This window comes from Apus apus, chromosome 12, assembly GCF_020740795.1.
Source record: "Apus apus isolate bApuApu2 chromosome 12, bApuApu2.pri.cur, whole genome shotgun sequence".
Lineage (NCBI taxonomy): Eukaryota > Metazoa > Chordata > Aves > Apodiformes > Apodidae > Apus > Apus apus.
The window spans coordinates 1,329,247-1,349,269 of NC_067293.1; the positions used below are offsets into that span (position 1 = coordinate 1,329,247).

General features: G+C 45.9%; 1 protein-coding gene across 16 annotated transcripts in view; it reads left to right on the plus strand.

Moving 5' to 3' along the window:
• The window catches only part of ARHGEF9 (Cdc42 guanine nucleotide exchange factor 9), a 215,639-nt gene that overhangs the window by 139,573 nt on the left and 56,043 nt on the right, over positions 1 to 20,023 (plus strand). For 15 of the 16 annotated variants that reach the window (XM_051630749.1, XM_051630748.1, XM_051630752.1 and 12 more), the window contains 2 exons: positions 9,413 to 9,592; positions 19,787 to 19,978. In XM_051630749.1, coding sequence (XP_051486709.1) covers positions 9,413 to 9,592; positions 19,787 to 19,978 — 372 coding nt within the window. The remainder of the gene's footprint in view (positions 1 to 9,412; positions 9,593 to 19,786; positions 19,979 to 20,023) is intronic. The other variant, XM_051630753.1, reaches the window with a different exon arrangement.

The window sequence follows — 20,023 nt, forward strand, 5'->3', positions numbered from 1 at the left end:
GTGCAGCATGAGCTGGAGAGAGAGGCAGGCGCTGGTTATACACCCATGCAGAGGTGACACTGGTTGGTGTGGGGGAGCCAACTGCCCATCACGCCTTGTTCCCTGCTGCGCTTCGGCAGCAGCATCCTGCACAAACTGAAATAAGGAACAACATGGCGACGGCTTGACTTGCTCTAAACAAGTGCTTGGGCAACACTTGTGTTACCTGCTCTGGGTCTTTCGTAGCTCCTGCCAAGGCTTTGGCCTGCCCAGGGGTTTGGGTGCAGCATGGGCACATGGGCCTGGAGTGGCTGCAGGAACAGGGGGTGGGTGGCGAGGGAGCGCAGGGGCACGGCAGTGCTTGTGGCTACTCCCTCCCTGTGCCACAGGGAGAGCTGCTGTGTCTTCCTGTGCAGCCTGGGAGGCTTCCGTGGTAACTCCTGTTCCAGAACAGGCATTGATGACATGAAAAAAGACCTGACGTTAGGGGCTTTCCACCCCGTTTCAATTAGAGGCTGAGAAGTGTAGATGCAAGCTGCAGTGCACTTGAGGGAGAGGGTTGTGGCAAGTGTCTGCTTTGAATCACTCTGTTAAAGAGGACATTTTGGCTGTGGCAGTTTTCCATAAAATCTGGAAAGCCATCAGACAGTGACTTTTCATTCATTCCTAACCTGAATTGAGAAAAGCAGCTTAGAGGTGGAAGGCTGCATATCCCCTTACTGATCTGGCCAATCCATGTAATAGGCTTACAGGGGCTGATGACAATCTGTGAGAGAGTTACACACATTTAACTAGCATCCGTTTATTACCTTACTGACGAGGCAGCCTTTTACATCCAGGATTGTCTGTTAAGCTTTTAATAGGAAAAAACTTTGGTAATGCAAAGTAAATTAGATGGGAATAAAAATCATGGCAGGTACCTGGTGTATCTCTGTTGAACCCAAGGGAGGAAAGGTACCTGCTGTGTCTTGGCCTTCCCTTGCCCTGTGGGCTACTGCCCCAGAAGCAGTGGGCCCAGGGGTTGCACTGAGTGTGTTAAATACTTTTAGAATATGAGAGTCATGCTGTGCACGTAGCAGGAGATCCTCAGCCTGTGGAGGCAAGGCCAGTCCAGGGCCCGGTGCTGACCCCAGGCTGGGAGCTCAGGGCTTGCAGAGCCAGAGGACATGTTGGGTTTGGTTGGGGAATCTCAAGGGGAGAAGTTGCTTTACATCCCTCGCTTTTGGGTCTTGTTTGCCCTCTCAGGAGCTGACATAGATGAAAAGTGAGATGTAAATACAAGATGTGGTGGCTATAATGTCTTACTTGTTTTGTGTTAGTGATTGCACGTGTGGGTGGTGGCCAGCAGAGGCTGCTTGCCCCGGGTGTTCCCTTTGAGCTCAGATGCCTCTGCCTTTTGGTCCAGGTGCTGCAATAGTGAAAGACGTGAGGAAGACTTGCATTTCTGCTGGAGTAACTCCGGAAGTTCATAATTTAGGGGTCAGAGGCTTTCTCTGGCCATTTCTTATTCTGGGTGCTCATCCTGTTTTTCCCTCTTGCTACTTGACACAGAAGCAATGGGATTTTCCCTGGATGGCTCTTGGTTTGCACAAGAGCAGCTGGACAGGCTTGGCTGGCACTCAGCCACTGAGCCAGGGCTCATTCTGCCCCTGAAAGTCACCACAAGCTAGGGGTGGTATCGGGGGATCATGTGTTGTTTCTCCAGCCATTTCTGTCTTTAAGCTTGCATTTAATTAAACTTCTCTGTAAGCCCAGGTCTGCAAAACAATTTGTAGGTGGCATTCTCCTCTGCTCACCTGCCAACGAGCTGCTCCTTGGCTGTATGAGACGTGAGCTGCAGTGACTTACACTAAGAAACCCAGAGATCAGAACAGCAAATAAGGAGCCTGAGCAGGGAGTGTAATCAGTGTAATACATTCATCTGGACTTTAATCCAGCCTGGGCACTGATTTGCACTAAAAACAGCCAGTACTTTTTAAGTTCCAAGTTCTCATAATTTACTAGAAATCTCTCTCTTTTTTTAATGTTATCATTTTGGCATCATACTACAGTACCAATAGATGGGAATTATGCATTATTAAATCTATTACTGTATTTTAGTACGTTGCTGTCTAACATGATATAATCCAGGCATTTGCTTCATTTTTAAAAGGTGTTTTAAAACACATTGCACTGATTGATATAATGAAGGGGCTTTTGCTGCTTGTTCCTTGTACTTGGCCATCCAGGAATAATGTTTCTGTTTTGTATTAACAACCTTACATTTGAATTAATTTCCTCTCATGATTTTTAGACCCTGGCCAACTGTGTCAGCTTTTATAGGACAAAGTATCTACTTAGGCTTTCATTAGTTTTGGTCCTGTCACTATTCATTTCACTATGAATGCCTGATTCTAGATAAGGGAGGTTGCTCCACTGGGTATTTATATGTCTGGGTGCATGTGTCTCTGTGCCATTGCCCCCTGCTAAGTAGAGCTGGGACAGCTTAGCTATGTGTCACCAGCTTTGTTCTCCTGCAGCTTCAGGGGTAGAGACCTCATGCCTGGGCTGACCAGTCTGTCTGCTGTCAGCTTTGTGAGTAGCTGAGTTGTGTTGAATAATGCACTTCACTGGGAGTAATTTGTGTAATTTGCTCCTTAATTCTTTTTTGCTTTGGAAACTCCTATGCCCCATAGTAACAGGTGATGTGTGCTTTAAAATAAGTAATCTCTAAACAATCAAGCACTCATACCTTCCTCAGAGCCTTTACAAATTTATCTTCCCTCCCTGCAGAAGCTATTCAGTTACTCAGATGAACTCAGTTTGCATGCAATCAGCAGTCTGCTACATGAGAGAGAAGTCTTTGCTTTCCAGTTTCAACAAAGACAGGCTTTTTATGTAAATGAAGCATAGATCTGGCATTCCTGACCTTTCCAGTCAGGTCTTGGTTATCCATGAATAGGTTTGGAGGTTGCAGATTAGCTACACTTTGGACACAGGGACACTCTGGATGATCTTGGTGCATCTGAGTGCTCTGTGCTCTAACTCCTTACTGGGTCCCGGAGCTCAGGGCTCAGTGCTCCACAGCAGCCTGTTGCCCCTCACTGTACATTCCCAGAGTCTAATTTATATATTTTTTGTAATATCCGTTTTCCTTATCTGCATTATTCTGCACCCTGGATAATTAAGAGAGAACTGTATCCATCTTTTCCCAGGTCCTGCAGTGCTGTACATAGCGCTTTGATGTTATCTGACACAATGTTTTGCTGCTGCAGCAGGGCTGGGCTGGTGCTTTATGAGACTGGAAACATTGCTTGGTAATCCTGGCGGCTTCCCTCTCATACAGCCCAGGAAGATTAAACTGGGCATAACTCAAAGCCCAGCTTTGGCCCTCTGGTCACAGGAGGGATTTCCAGTACAACTCTAGGTCTGTGAGGCAGTCGCAGCCTTTGTTTAGGAATGTGGGGAACCCCTTCTGGGGTCAGAAGGCTGGGATTTGCATGGATATTTTAGGTTTAGTTCTTGGAGAATATTTAGACACTTGTTTTCCGAGTGCTGTAATGAGGGATTTCTGTGGACAGCCTGTGTTGGCCCTGAGTTGGTCAGGCACTGTGTGCTGCCCTGGCTGTGTTCAGCAAAAGGTGCTGTTTTCCCCAGAGCACTTTGAACTTTGAGTCCCAGATCCGCTCTCATAATTTGTCTGAGTTAAGAGATTATGAGTAGTGGTTATTTGTAATTACTTTACATGAAAGATTTGTCATCAGGCAAGGGGAGGCTTAACGTGCCCAGTATGCAAAAGGGATTGGAAAGCAATTATGGTGCCATATGCACCATCAAAGCTGAGGACTCGCCGGTGCTCTGGAGCCAGTTAAACCCCGCATGGGCAGAGCTTTATTGGGGTAACTCTGTCTTGTTACCAGGCCTTTTCCTCATTGCTGCCTTGGCTGCAGAGGCATCCTTAGCTCTCTGGTTGCTGTACACAGCTTTGCATTGCAGCTCTTAATGACATATTTTTTCAATAAAATTTAAATCAGTGAAAAATATTATAACCCTGGCCTAATGAACATTTAAGTCTGTACTGATTGTCCACCTTTATTTAGATATACAAAGCTTCCAACCATGTGTGACAGTCTTTCCAGAATATGGGACTATCGGAGGCTCACTCTCTCCAATCAGCCTCTTTCAGCTGAAGTCCAGCCATTAGTCAAATTCATTAAAGGGCTTGAAAGCAAAAAGGGAAGTTCTTTGCCTTGTGCTTAACCTTTGTGTGATTGCACCTCTTCAGAGAATAAGCAAATCAAGTGGAAATGCCCTCCCATTTGCTTTGTGAATGAGCCGTGCAGCGAATTCACTATGATTTGGCATTATTCAGTTTGTATAATTTCTGCTGAGAGGTTTAAAAATAAACACACAATCAAAGGGACTATTGGGAGATGATACAAGAGCAAAAGTACAACATGATGGGGTGGGGTCACGTTTTCTTGTATGCTTCCTTTTGGTCTGCTGCATCAACTAAGTCAACCTGCCCTATTTGTAAATACCAGTGAAATGTTGAACTGAAACACGGGCTCCAGGTTCTGCTCTCTGCACAGCTCAGGTGAGCACCCATCCACCTGCTCCTGTGCTCATATCGTATGGGGGAGGATGGACAGGTGGACTTCAGGGGAGCTGTAAATGCCCTCCTTGGGAAGTCTTTAAGGTGATGGCATTGCTATTGCAATAAATGGCCCTGTGATTAACAGCCCCATCAGCCTGTGTAGTAAGCATTACTGCTCGTGAGAGAGCAATGCAGCTAAACCACAAGAGGGTGCCTTTCCTCTGGGAGCATGGAAGGCAAAGTGATGTTCTCATTTGGCTGGGGGTTTGCAGGCTGTTTCTGGCTCCAGTTCTGCTGGGGTTACTTTGAGCATTGATTTCTTTACTCTGAATACCAACTTTGTATATTCTTGTTTGAAGGTCTTTTTGTAATTAGAGAGAGCAGTGTCTTTTTCTGTCTTTTTATTTTCCTCATTTAGTCAGTTTATTTGTGGTGCTGGGACATAGAGGTGGTCCCTCATCTGTCTAGCCTGCTACTTCTCTTTGGCCAGGACCATGTGTTTGCTAGGAGGTGAAGAGGACCCATGATGAACAGTGACCCAGGTCCCTCGTCCATGTCCAACATTCCAGCAGTTAATCTATTCTTCTGCCCACTGAGAAACCTTTTCCTACACCCCACTCAGCAAGTGCTTGGCAGTGCTCTGAAGTCTCCTGTAAAACAGCAAAAATTATTCTCAGGTCTGCTGTTAAGAAATGCTCTTGGGCATTTCTCCTGCATGGATGGTACATGGTGAAAGCCTCAAGGAACTTTTCTCTTTGGGCTCTTTAGTCTGAATAACCAACTGACAAGAGTGATTTTAGTGGGAGCTGAAACTTCCACCTGGAAGACAAGTAGTATTCAGGGTATGTAAAAACCAAACGTATGTTATCGCCCATTGCTTTTCTTCTAGCTGTCTTACTCTTCTTATGGGTAGGACACTTTTCCCAAATATCTAAGCCCTCATTACTGTAAATTTACAAGGCTGAGGTTTTGTGAATTCTTCTGGTGGGCACTGAGAATTTTATGTACAACAGCCTTCACAAACTGAAAAACTTCTGAGTCTGGGAGTGTGATTTAATATGTGACAATTCCTATAATGATTATTATTGTTAAATCCAGTTTTTTGTTACTCCTTTATAATGATGGCCAAATTGTAGCTGGGGTGGACATAAGATGTTGGAAATGTAAACTTCTGCATCACCCAATTAAACACAGAGAAATAGTAATTTCTGGGGCATGATTCACCTCATTGGAAGGCAGTCAACTGAAATAGCTGAGATGAATCACACTCCTGATGTGTCTCTTTCTTTTCACTGATTGTAAAGAAGTCCAGATGACACCCTCAGATGCTGTGTGGTAGACATGTAAAATTACGAGGGATAAGTCCCTTCAAGGTTTTTGGCTGAGTGTATCTGACCCCAGTGCTGAGACCCAGATTTGAAACCAAGAGGCATGAACTTTCTGGAGTGAAGAGCTCTTATGTTGAATTCTCTCAGAAAATAATATTTTATCCTGACCTTTCTTTAGTTCATCATCTCTTGCTGCTCCAGATGTCAGGTTTTGTCTCTGTAACCCTGCCCTGAAAGAGTCAGACGGCTCCACAGATGCAGCAAGATGTCTTGCAAAATAAATTAAACTGGACCTTTTAATTTTAGGCTCTAACGTTCTCTCAGTGGACCAAGCACATGCCATGGCTGGAGCTTGAATTCTTCTATCCTGCTGCTGTCCTTTTTCCACAGGCTGCACTGGATTTGTATCTTGGAAGGCCAAGGCTTGCTTGCAGGCTTCCTGGCATGTGGATCCACTGATAGCGTCTTCCAGATCCTTGCAGTAACAGCAGAAAAAGGCCGAGCACACCTCCCTGCTTCTCAGGCCCCCTCTGCAAGTCCCTGGCAGCCCTTGCCACTGGCCAAGGGCTCCTCAGAGCTGGGATTTTATGCCTCAGGCTTGGAAATCCACTTTTTGCAAAGTAGGCTAGGAGGCTCTGAAACACAATCCCTCTGAAATTTGGTTTCAGTGATGTTCCCATGGCAGTTTGTGCCTAGAACTGCCTGTGTGTGAAGCAGCAGCAAAGTCTGTGTCAGCTGAAGCAGAAGCAGCCGAACCACAGCTTCTGCCTAAGAGTTCCTTTCCTGGTACATCACCAGTGAAAAATGAATTAAAAAATACCCAATGGCATTAAGAAAAGGAATGAGTGTCAGGCCAATCTGATTTATTTTTTGACAAGAAAACTGAATTTCTAGACAAAGAGAATGTACTCTACTGCATTTCTTTAGACAGGCTAAATGCAAGGTCACATGAGCTGCTGGTGGAGGTAGCCATGGAAAAGGGGGAGATGATGTGTGCTACTGCAGGGTTTCTCTGACTAAGAAATACTTTCACAGACCTATGGTGAGGTCTCTCTGGGAGTAGTATTTACAGTTCTGGTCATCTGTGTTCCAGAAAGATGCAGGCAAAATGTTTAGATGCCTAAAAGGGCTGGTGAAACACTCCGGGGAAGGAAGAGCCATTTGCCAGGAGAAGGCTGGAAGGGCAGAGCTTGCTCATCCAGGGAAACCACAGGCTGGGGAGAGGAGGGACAGTGTAAACGTGACAGAGGGGAAACACTAGTGAAGGTGAAGAGCTCAGTCCTCACAGAAGAACAGATAACTGTTAACTGGTCTCAAATATATTGAGGAAGTTTTCTTCATCTGTGAAGTCTTTGTTCCTTCCAGATCTGCCTTGGGGTTCTTTGTGGTTTCAACTGATTCATATTTATGAATGCATCTAGAAACCCTGATTGGGAGCGACACGAAGTGTTGTGAGGAAGCAGTGTCTGGGTCAAACATTCAGTTGTTGCACTGGAATCACAAATCAGTATTCGTAACTGTTACTTTTCCAGATGTAGCTAGCTTTATGCTAAGTGAGGGCCCAGAGCTGGGATGGACTGAGAGTCCTACACCATTTTACTTCACCTACCACTAGTTTGGATGGGGTCCTCTGGTGCCCAGCTCCTTCCAGCTCTGTATCAAAAGTCCAAATGTGAGATAAAGCCACAGTAATACAGTAGATGCCCTTTTACATGCTAATTTGAATTAGAAAAGATGGTTTGTCAAAATGGAAGTAGGAAGAACGTTGTTTTACTTTATCTATTGTGGGAACAAGAGGTCTGCTGACTAGAACCATCTTGGCTTTGAGGATAAAAGGCACTAAGTGTCAAGTTAAGCTCTTTCAGATCTTGCTGCTTTATGTACAAGTGACTCTAATAATTGAAGAGCTGAAACTGCAGCTGTAATTGTCAGAAACCTAAGGAGCTTGATCGCTTAAAGGCAAGTCAGTTCAAGGAAAATGGTAGATCAGGTCCTTTAATCTGTTGACTGAATTGCCTGTAGGGACTTAAATGCTCTTACATGTTAATGCTGAGTGCCCTGCAGCAGTGCTAGAAGGTTTACTGCAAGTTCTGACTGTGCAGGTAGTTATTAGCAGGCACTGGGGTAAGCCCAACTTACAAAGGAGGCGTTAAGAGCACTTCAACCATCCCCAGTGCCTCTGTGCTTACAGAACCACTGCGATGGGTTGTTGTCTTTGTGCTTTGTGTTGCCTGCTTAAATGGAAGGAATATCTGTGGCTGTTCAAGGCTTGCCATGTGGAAGGTCTGTACTGGTTGCAGTGTGGAGCTCTTTCTTTGTGAGCTGATACTCTGATTTGGAGGGAAGCCCAAGTGCATATTCAGCACGTCTCAAATGGCAGAATTAATGAGCAAGGTTCAGGATGGCTCCAACAAGCTAATAAGCATATGGGTGAAGTCTGTATTTGCTGGGGCAGTCTTACTGTTCAGTGCAGAATTCCTGCAGTGGGCAAAACATAAACACAACTTATTATTCTGTTATAAAATACATTACTATCATTCTGAGGAGCAGTGGGTGTCCCGGGCAGGGATGGGTGATTTGTCTTGTGGATGCACAAGCATCCGTGTTCAGATCAGTCCTTCCCACAACCATTTAGCAAGGCTTTTATATATTTAAAACTAGGTTACTCAGAGTGAAAATGGGAACTAGTTGTGTCCTGGCCGTGGTGTTGGTCCAGCTCTAAGGCAAATGTGTGCTCCGTGTGGAGGGACATTCAGTAGGTCCTGTCAGACACAAGTCTGGCCTCAGTCCAGTTTCTAACAGGCAGGTGTCTGCACCCTGAGGCTGTCCCAGCAGCTGGTGTCCATGGGTCTTGGAGGCTTGGCCATGAGGAGCCAGGCTGGGCTCCAGGTCAGGGCCAAAACAGGTCAGCAGGTGCCACTGTGCCCTACTTATCTGCTGGGGAGCCTGAAGATTTGAAAGGCAAGGGATGTCAATAAATCACCAGCACTAAACAAATACTGAACTCTCTGTATAAAAAAAAATGTGTTCTTCTAAATATGTTTGCAAGCTTTGCTTGGATTTGCATGGAAAACCTTCTGAGCCTTGAGCTGACATCTGATCCTGTAACCGAGCAAACTCTGAAACAAAAACTCCTTTGCAGGACGCTCTCACTTGGTTTTGCCATTCTGGGGACCCACAGCCACATGTTAAACTGCCTGAACTGTAGCTGAAAGCCACGTACCGTTATAGACCTGCATGCTTGGAGCTGTGGGCGGCGGTGGGAGGGGACATGTTGCTTTGCCCACGTGTAGGACCTGAGAGGTGCTGGACACCCACATGCTGTGCTCGTGGGGCATGGGTGGGAGCAGAGCCACGGGCTGTGGAGATGGGCACAGGCTGGGTTGCACCTTGTGAGGGGGAAATAGTGAGATGGAATGGAGGAAAATTGTTTTACTTTGGCTGAGTGCTTTTTTCTGTGCTGCTGCTGTGCATGTGCTTGTGTCGGGGAGCTGAGCTTGTATTGACTGCTGGTTTTCTGTTTTTAAAGCTGATCAGTGGTGGTTCTATTGTAAGTGCTGAGGCAGTATGGGATCACGTCACCATGGCCAACCGGGAGTTGGCGTTTAAAGCAGGAGACGTCATCAAGGTCCTGGATGCTTCCAACAAGGACTGGTGGTGGGGTCAGATCGATGATGAAGAAGGATGGTTTCCCGCCAGCTTCGTGAGGGTGAGTGACTTTCTTCTTTTTACCACTACAATGACTCACTGCTGAGGCTGCTCAGAACTCAATGAACTGACCTGGTTACTCTGTTTATCATCGATGCTTATTTCCAGTGTGTCTGGTTTGTGTCTGAAAAAAGAGGAGCAAAAAAGGTTTCAAAAGAAATGAGAGTGAAGTAGAGGGAGGCTGGAATAGCTTTTGGCTTTGCTTTCTGTCCTCTGGGGAGATGGGATGGCCTTTGCTGTTGTGTCCCAACATATTGTAGCTTCCCTCTTTAAGCAGTTCTTTGGAAAACCAGTTAATTATTGTGCAGGCTGTGAGTAGATGATTTGGTGGGGCCTGAAAGTTCACGCTGGCTACAAGCAACCTGCATTTGGAAAAGCTTTCTCATCTGCACGTTGCACAGGGAGGTGTCAGTCCTCCCCTTTCCAAATGCAGTGCTGCCTTTTGACTCTTCAGCAGTTTTAGATGTTAAATTACTTCACTAATTAGTCCGTGACCAGCTCTGGTTATCCTTTTTAAGGAACCATTTTGCTTGTCTCTGTTTTTCTGCTGAAGCTGGCTTCGCTGTACCCAGCCACCTCCAAAGGCAATCTGGCCTTTCACAAATAAGGATTTGAGCACTTAATTTTTTTTTTGCTCAGTATGTGTTAAGAAAGCAAAGGGACAAGAAGATGCCCTTTTTGCTATCGTTAGCTCCTGCCACATTATTTGGGTCCTCTCAAGCCTTCCTCGGGGAGTCAAGACTCCGGCTCTGACCTTGTGTGCTTCCTTCTCCTCTCCTTTCTGCACAGGGTTCAATAGGTGGGATCAGAGATTTAATTCCTTTAGAAGCTTAGGGGACATGGTTCAGAAACTGAAGATTTATTTTGCCTTGTAAAATTGTGTGAAAGATGGCTCTTTCCTCTGAGCCTCCCAGGCAATTTGACAAGCTCTGTGGCAGTCAAGGGGAAGATGGTTCTCTCCAAAACACACACTGAAGACCGTGCTGCACCCCAGGCAGATGCCACGTTTGCTTTGATTCCCTGCCTGTCTTACCCTCCCTCATAACCCTCCTTCCTTTGGGCAGCCCTGCATCATCTGAAGCTCTGATTACATCACTTCATCTGGGAAATAGCCATATGGATTAGGTAGGAAACTGGGTTAAAACATATGACCTGGTATTTCCTAGTGAAGTGCAGTGACCACCAAGGAGGGAACCCAGCCCTTTGCTCACTTCTGCCTCCCCTGTGCACAGTTTTTTTCCCCCACAGTACTCATGGTGCAGCTCTTGTGTCTCTCCTGGCGCTGGCCAGAGCTAAGAGTGAGAGATGAGTGACTGAACTGGAGCCTGGGCTGCCTGTGTGAAAGTTTTTGTTGTTACTCTGGCCCAGAATAACAAACAAGGTTTAGTATTTTGTTGAACATGACACCAGGAGTCTGACCCTATGGCCAGGGGAGATACTGAGTTTGGAAAATGGGTTTGTGTTGAGTGTGATCAAGATGATAATCTTATTGCAGAAAATATTCTCACCTGTGTTGCTGGCACATCTCAGCTATGTTGCTGGCTGGAAAGGCTAAATTAGAAAAACTTGCCTGAATATTTTTGCTTAATTTGGAGACTGAAATATTCTGGGCCAGCTTCACTTTTCAGTGCATTGACCAGTGCTGTTTTGTTTTGTGACTCAAGGGAAAAGATTTAATATGCTGTTTTGTGTGATGTTGTAAGCATACTGTTCATGGTGGGTTTAATAACAGTCTTGTTTTGTGCTACCCTGTTTTCTAAAAAAACACACCAAACAACTAAACAAACCAGCCCCTTTACTTTGAGGCCCAAGACTACGGATCATTTGACTTGGCTGAACTTTCTCTCTCTCCCTACACTTTTCAAAGGCTGGAAGGATGATTTTAGAAACTGGGAATAACAAAAGAAGGAAATTAATGAATCTCACACTGTTGTACACAAATGTCTGAACATCATCCTGGAACAAACCTTGTTGCTTGGGATCATGATGACCTTACAAGGCAAGTTTCTTGCCCGTTTTGTCATAGTCCCACAGCTTGACTTAATTCCAACAAAATCAGTCCTTCCCTCAGCTCTGCAGGATGCCAGCTTGGATATTCCATCTGAGAGACACTTGTTCAGCCTGGGCTGGGACCAGACACGTGCCCTGGGACCCAATGATGGGCTCCCAAAGGGGGAACTGCATGGTCTTGCTGCCACAAATGAGAATTAATATTTAAAACTAAGCACCAGGCATTTAAAAAAATACTGAGACGGAGTTTTTTGGCCCAGTTTGTTTCCAGGTCTGCAAAGGAGGTTGAAGGGGAAGATTCCCCACTTGGATTTAGAAAGCAGAAAGAAAGAGGAGGAAAAGTTGGTACTAGTAAGCAGGGGTGAATGGTTTCCTGCAGGAAGCTGCTACACTTGGGGAGAAGATTTTGAAAACCTGTAAGTCATTAGAGAGGTGGATGAGATCTCCAGAACTAGGCTTAAAGCTGAATCATGAGCTGGGTTTAGGACAGATGACAGTATTTAAGTTGTACTAACTCACATGTTATCAGGTGGACATAATGGCCAAACACAGGGTGCAACCATCAGTCTTGGGATTAGCTGCACAGTATCTTTGAATGTCCTGTCGACTGCTCTAGGGGTCTGAGAGAGTGGGAGGTACAACTGGAAAAGAACCGGCAAGAATTTGGAACAGGATTTCAAATACTTGTAGTGGTGATGTTACTCGCTGCTCTGCTCTCCTTTGCGGATGACATAACCTTGGGCTTCCTTTGCAAGATGTGGTACAAATGAATCTGTGCGTACCAGCACATCCAGCATCCACATCCACTCAAAAAAACAGGCTTAGGGTTTGTAGGGAAGAATTTACAGGTATTGTCATACCTTAAGATCTCCTTTAGAAATTACATTAAGTCTCAAACCAAAGTTTGGATTGCAAAGCCCACCATCAAGTCTCCAAAGGGGCCTGGGTGAGATTCAAACACTCCGAACACAGGAAATCAAATGGCATTATGCTTGGGCTCTGACATACTTCCACTTAAAATAAAAAAATGAAAGCTTACGGATGTTTAATGCTGTGAAATCTTACTGAAGAGACAGGGCAGAATAACCCATCCTGGGCAGGAAAGGGGATTATTTTGTTATCAAGCTCTCCTTAGTTTCTTTGGGTACCAAGAGGCAGACTGTGTTGCCAGAATACGTTTCTTCTCACCTCAACAGCAATGACTTCCTTCCTTGTATTTGGTAGGCTAAAGAGCAAAACTGGGGTTGAGGAGGTTTTACTGCAACTTCTTGAGGTGCCCAGTGCCTGTTGAGTTGTTGTGCAGCAAAGAAGGATGATGGTCCTCTGAGGGCTTGAGCAAAGCTGGTGTAAATGCTTTGTGGTCTGCACCTTGTACACAGTAGACCAGGCAGGGCTGGGTCAGTTCACCAGTGCACCTTGTTCTTGCTCCTCTTTGCCTGTGTTTCCCCAAGTATTGTAATTTTAGATCGATTTTCCTGCTGAAAAGCTGCCTTTGACCCACTTTATTTTCTGCTGCTAAAAGAGAAGTGCTGGATAAATTGGTGTAAGCTTTTAAGGCACCATTTAGGAGGAGCCTCTAAACCCACATCCTGCCTGAGTGCCTGTAGCAGCTCCTACATTTGATGGGGTAGGTGGGTTTATTTTTGTTCAGAGAAGTTGTGGCTGTGCTCTGTGTTGCAGATGTTGTTCCAAGAGCCAGCTGCATCTTGCTGTCCTCTCTGCTTTTTCCCTCCCTTTAAACTCTCACTGTATGTGGAAGGATCCTGAGGAAGCAGCACGTCACTCACCTGCTCTTCCATTGTATTAGCATTTACTCAGCACCAATCACAGGGGCACCTAGGTGAGGTTTTCCAGGGAAAGGAAGATGGTGCTGAAGTAGCATTCACCTGTTGGACAAACAAAACGGTCTGTGCTGCAGTGGCTGCTGCAGTCAGTGCCTTGGAAAGGAGATTTTATTCTCCTGTGGCAAATCCAGCATAAAAATAGCTTCTGGTGGAGGTATCACACGCAGCGCGAGCAGCACTCCACAGTGACAGGATGCACTGCAGACAAATTGTGGGTTGTTGTTTGTTTTTTTTAAAAAGTCAAGCAGCATTTTAGCATCCAAATGCTGCTTGTGCTAATTGCAGCTGCTGTGATAACTCGTGCCACTCAGCTCAGAATCCGGCAAGTCCCCAAAGGTTCAGACACTGGCACTTGGGCCCTTCCTCAGATGTGTTGGCTTGCAGGTGCAAAACCAGTGTTTTGAGGTTGTTCTTTGAAGCAGGCAAACTAGACACAAATCATCACAGCCCCTGTCCTGTCCTTTGCCAAGCTGGTTGTGAAGAAATTCCCCTGAATGATGCTGAGGCTACCTCTGCCTGGAGCAGCTGAGCTTTTGCTCTTCCCTGTTGTGTGTCACATGTAGCATCACAAAGCAGGGCTTCTTAGTTTTTAGGAAATGGGAGAGGATGAGCCCTAACTCACAGTATTTTGGTAGCACATCCAGCTTATTGCAGTGCCCGTGCATCTTCTGCCAGATGCTTCGTGGTGGAGCTCTAGCCCCTGAGAGTCTGTGCTAATTAAGCTGCAGGACATGGAGGAAGCATAGGGCATGTTCTTTGGAGTCATTTCTGTTCACCTGTCATGGATGCAGAGTGTGAAGCTGGTTGTATCAAGTACACTGTTTTCTCCTTTTCCAAAAATGAGTGAGGAGTATTTCTCACCTTGGGTATAGGGATCTTCTGAGGCTGGGAATGGAGAGTTTCAGAGGGGAAGGAAGAGCTGGAAGTGAGTTTGCTGAAGCTGGGGAGTTGCAGGAGGAAAAGCAAAGGACAGTAAGCTTAGAGCCAGATTATAGAAGGGAAATTCAGGCTGTGGGAGAAAATAGTGGTAGGACCACAGAAGGGAAAAACAAATGGCTTCAACTATCTTTCCTTCTACTGCCAAATGTCTATTCCTCATCCTGGCAAAGGATACAGGGAGAAGATGGTCTGTATTTCCCAGTGAACAGCATCCCAGTCCGGCACTTGCCCTGTGCCCACAGCCAGCCTGCAGAAGGGCAGCAAGGCCGAGACTGGCTGGGGCAGCCCTGGGCCTCTTGCCACCTGCCAGGTCCTCACCTCCTCTCTGAAGGCAGGAAGGGAGAAGCATCTGCTCATGGGCATTTGTAGAACCCAGAACAGTCTGTGTTTCCTCCTGAGGGCAGAGAGATGCTGTGCCCGGATCACTGGGCTGACACGCAGAGACTGATGCTGTGTTACTTATGCAAAGCTCTGCACCACGAGCCCTGCTTTATTGCAAATAAGCAAGTGATCTTTTTAATCCAGTATAGAGTCCAACAGAGCATGATCTAGTTCACTGCCTGAGGAAAACAAGGGCATAGCACTAGTGAACCACCAGCTTGGGAAAGAAAGGAGAAGGGCAAACCATGCAGCTTCTGGGGCTGCTCTGTTGAGCAGGACAGTGTGGCAAGGTGGGCAAGATAGTCCTGAGGCTCTGTCTTATCTCTGCTGCAGCTTATCTCTGTAGGGTTATCAGAGGCTCCTACACTCCCTTGCAGTTGTTGCATGGCTGGTGACACTGAGCACCAGTCTGGTACCAGCTTTTAGTGAAGGTTGGGCTGCTCATCTGGTATTTGTTACAAAGTTGCTGGTGAACAGAGATTCAGTGGAATGGCAACAGTCCTCTGGAAGGGTCTGTGTTATTTTTCTGCCACATTATTTATTCACGAGCTACAATCCAGGATGGCACATTATCTGTTAGTTTTGTCCTCCTGAATATCCAGTGGAAGGAGATTAATAATCCAGATGGCTGGTGAAATGTTTGTTTTATCATGCTTTCTGATTATTACGAGACTTATCAGCCCTCAGTGCCTGTTCAAGTAAAATGTCCTCTATGTACAGTGTATGCATTCAGCAGTCTAAATATGTAATAATTACAGGTCAGCTAATGTTGGAATAGTGCCATTTGGTGCTTTTATGCACCATTTGGGTATAGCTGCAAATTGATACATCACATTTCTACAGACTTTATATAAATCACATATAATACTAACTAGCACAATGAAATGAGCAACTCTCTCCGGCTCCCAGAACTGGGTCCTCAGGCAAAAGGGGCTTTTTTATTTGACTATTTTATCTGCCTCTGCGAGTTATTACGTTATGCAGGAGCTGGTCATGACTTCCTGATTAGGGTTGAATTTCAAAATAGGACTGTGAACCTCATGATAAGCCTCTTCTCCTCCACAAGGAGGGTGGCCTTTCAGTGTGAAACATCACTAAGGACTAGCACTATGCAACTTGGATTTTTATCTCCCTCCAGTTTTTCATGGTTTCGTTTAGTTAATTCTTAACATAAAGCATTTGAAATAGTTCCCAGGGCAGGCTCCATTGTTGGGCGCACTGGACCTTTTAATGGTGTGGGAGAGACCCACTCAGTGCTGTATGGTTTCAGAGCCTTGCTCTCTTGCATTGCAGAGGTGTTTCAAAAGGCCCTGAAGGCTGATTTATTATTGTAGGGTTGTTGTTGCTTGCTGAACAGCTGTTATTGTTTATTCTTTATAAAAAAAGTGGAATTGGATGCAGTAACTCAGGCTGGGATCCCAAGCCCTGTCTGTGCCAAACCACGCCACACGGGACAGGAGCCTGGAAGGACTTCTTGAGTGGCAGGGCTGAAGCTGGTGGGGAACCAAAGTACCACCTCTGCTCTTGGAAAGCCACCTAGGAGCTTTCCACCCATCCTGAGCAGGGAAGACTGGGAAGATGTGGTGAACATGGGCAAACCCGAGTTTTGAAGTTTCTTTTTTTTTAAAAAAAGCTGGGGAGTAGAGAGCCCTTCTTACATGAGGGGTATCTCAGCTGCTACCCACAGCAACCAAGGTCAAGCCTTTCAGGCTAGAGAGTGTCTTCAACACCCTACTTACAGGTAACTGTGGACTGGGCTAAAATTGGGACCTTGGCAGCATTGTCTAAAACAACTAAATATGACATTTAAAAAGTTACTGGGAAAAAAACTTTGGTGTCACCCCCAGTTTGCCTCTTCCACCTCCCTGTCGCCTGCAGCACACCGTCCTTGTGGTTTGAGCGAGCAGGTCAGTGAAGCAGAGAGGATCTGGCTTGGGGGTGGTGGTGGTGGGTCAGAGGACTCAATTAACACTTCAGGCCCAGCCTTCTCTTGCCCCAGCACAGCCCAGCTCCTTGTCAGCCTGGGCACAAGAGGATTTATTTGAGAGCTGAAGTTGCAAAATAAGCCATGGTGCATGAGACCAAAGGTCCATCTAGCCACATTGTTACTTATGGCTGAGTACAGGAGTGTGGTGAGCCCATAGTGATGCATTTCAGTCCATATTTCAAAGTATGCATGAGCTGTTCTATGCCCTCATCTTCAACGTAGTCTGTCAACCTCAAAAATGTTCATGAAAGATGTGACTGGTTAAGTAGACCGTCCCTGTTTATGGATGGCAAATGGTTCCACTAGTTAAAGGGATTGGCCCAAGGTCAGCAGCAGAGCTGCCAGTGGGCCTTATCTTTTGTGAATCATGGTCCACACTTAAAATGATCCTATGGAAGAATGGTCCTTGCTTGAATTATGGAGAACTTCAGAGCTAAAGACAAAAAGCAGGAGTGTTGGAACAGCACAGGGGAATCAGTCCTTTCAGCAGCTGAGGCTGGTGAGCACCAGGCAGAAGGCACATTTGGTTTCCTCTGTTACCAATAAAATGCTTGCATTTGTTTTTAATCTAAAGCAGAAGTCATCTAGACTAGAACTGTATTTTTTTCCTTTTGGGAACATGAATCCTAGCAGAAAAGAGCAAAAATTTCATTAAGGAAGAAAGCAGGACTCCTGAGATTCCCAGAAGTAGAAGCCAGGAGTGTTCCTGCAGTGCACAAAAGGCAGACCAAATGCTGAGGTTTTCAGAAATCACTGAAGTTTGCAAAGTTGCTGTTTGCCTTAGAGTTTCAGAGCCTTTAGGATTCATACTTTCAAGCTCCACCCCCCTACTATTACAACTAGATCTTTCCTGCTTTATTTTTTAAATGAAAATTGAAATTTTTCTCCTGATCACTTGACTCTGGGAGGCAGAGCTTTAAAAATATCCTCTGTTGCCAAAACAGCAGGAGTGTCATGGAACTTGGTTTTGGGAAAGCTGCAAAAGACCTTTTTGCAGTAGCAGGAAGATAGGATTGGAAGCTTTTCCAGTATGCACTGGACACAAATGGAAAAACCTTCCGTTGCAGTGACCCAGGGCTCAACCAGACCTTCTAGTGCTGATGGAAACCCTGCAGGAAACCCTTTCACAGATCCATGTGCAGTCCCACAAGTGAGAGACAACCCCTGGGTGGGGGACAGGTAGGAGATGGCATGGGCAGAGCGGGTAGGGTGCCCAGATCATTTGGGCAAATGGTCTGCACTGGTTTTCCTGCCCAGAAAGAGCCAGGCCATGGTATGGGCAGAGACTGTGGCCAGCAGCTCTCTGCAGTGCTCAGCAAGGGGCTGATACCCCAGCAGGTCCTGCCTCATGGCCAGCAGATCATCTTGTCATTGCAATAGGGTTGGCTGCCCTATGCCCCCACGTGTAAAGTCCCTGGTATCTCCAGGACACAGTGCTCCGTCGTGAGCAGGGGGAAAAGTCTGGCTTTTCATTGCTGTGAAATTTGCAGCATCATTAACATTTTGCTAGAGATGAGATGGGTTTTCTTAAAGCATCTTAACTTCTTGGCCTTCATAACTCACTGTAGGGTGACAAAAGGTGGGAGCTGTAAGAAGTGGTTTAGCAAAACATTGCACTGGTTGGGAAAGCAGGGAAAGGTCATGGGCAGGTTTATGTTTTTTTACTTTACTCATTTACAGGATCACAGCCATTACAGTCTGTCTAAAAGCAAATTTAAGCTGAGTAATGGGGAAGGATTAAAAGCTGTTAACACTGAAAAGAAGACTGGAAGTTCAAGCTAATTAAGCAGTTTGTTTTCCAGGTGTTTCTCTGTTGGTGTGGCCAGTTTCACTGGTTATAGGTAGATGTATTTTTATGTTTGAAAGTGTCCAGTATTTGGGGCTTTAGATGCTGAGGAGAAAAGTTGCTTCATTTAAATAATGATTTAGGTGATCTGGGTAAGACAGCAGTATTTCTGTGTGGTTTAAACTTTATTTTAATGTCTGTTACAAACTGTGCTGAGCCTGATTTGAATTGATCAGAGTTATTTTAAGTGGGTTTTATTTGGGGGAAAAACGTAACAAAAGGAGGTACTTGGTCTGTGTGTTGTGTGCAGAGCACAGTCCTGTTCAAAGACACAGAGGCCAGGAGGCAGTGTTATCCTTCAGTTTACATGTTCAAGGTATGTTTTCTTAATTTGATGATGGAAAGAAAATTCAGTGTGCTGGTCCTTTTTCACTGCTTTTTACAATTTGTTGCCATGTAGAGTATTCAGTGCCCAGGGGTGCTTGGCACCCCATCCCCTGGTTTTTAGAAGATTTTTTCAGCCAGTCTCATCTCAGTAGGGTTTAGGGATCACAATCTCAGGATGCTGAGACAGGACATTTGCCTGAGTGTGAAAGGCTCTTCATGTGAAATGATGAGGAAAGCTGCTGTGGAACGAAAATCAATGTTTATTCATCAGTCCTGGCCAGGGAAGTTCACAGAAAACTCAGTGCCACGGCCCAGTTAGTCTGGGCTGATGGTCCCATTCATTCAGATTTCTGAGCCAGACATTTCTTGACCTTCTTAAAGGGCTTATCCCTCCTCCCAGAGGTTTCTTCCTCTTGGGACAGATCCAACTGATGGTGTATGGGCACTGGGACAAGCAGAGCTTCACACCAGTCACTGCAGTTCTCTGTAGGTTGGTCTGTTTTATGGACATACATCTTGGTTCAGAGCACTTGAGAGCATCCAACAGTCTGTTACCCTTTCACATGGTTATTTTCTATTTGGGATCAAAACTGTCAACACTTGAAGTCCCTTTGCTTATAAGGACTTGGCAGTGTGTGGGGAATGGTTTGGGGCTGGTTGCACCAGTTTAAAAATGGACTGTCTGGGCCATAAGCTCTTGTGGACACCACGGAGTGTCACTGGCAAGGGCATCCCTGTTGCTGTAGGAGGGAGTCATCCAGCAGCTCCCAGAGTCATGCAACCCAAGACCCAGCCTGCTTTGACTCACTGGCTTCCTAAAGCTTTTGTGAATGAGCCTGTTGCTCTCCCCTCTTCTCACAGCTATGGGTAAACCAAGAGGATGGAGTGGAGGAGGGAACCAGTGATGTGCAGAATGGCCACTTGGATCCAAGCGCCGACTGCCTCTGTCTCGGCAGGACTGTTCAGAACCGAGACCAGATGAGAGCCAATGTCATCAATGAAATCATGAGCACGGAGCGCCACTACATCAAGCACCTCAAGGACATCTGCGAGGTACGCAGGGGTTGTGGTGCTGTGGTACTGCAGGACATGGGGTCT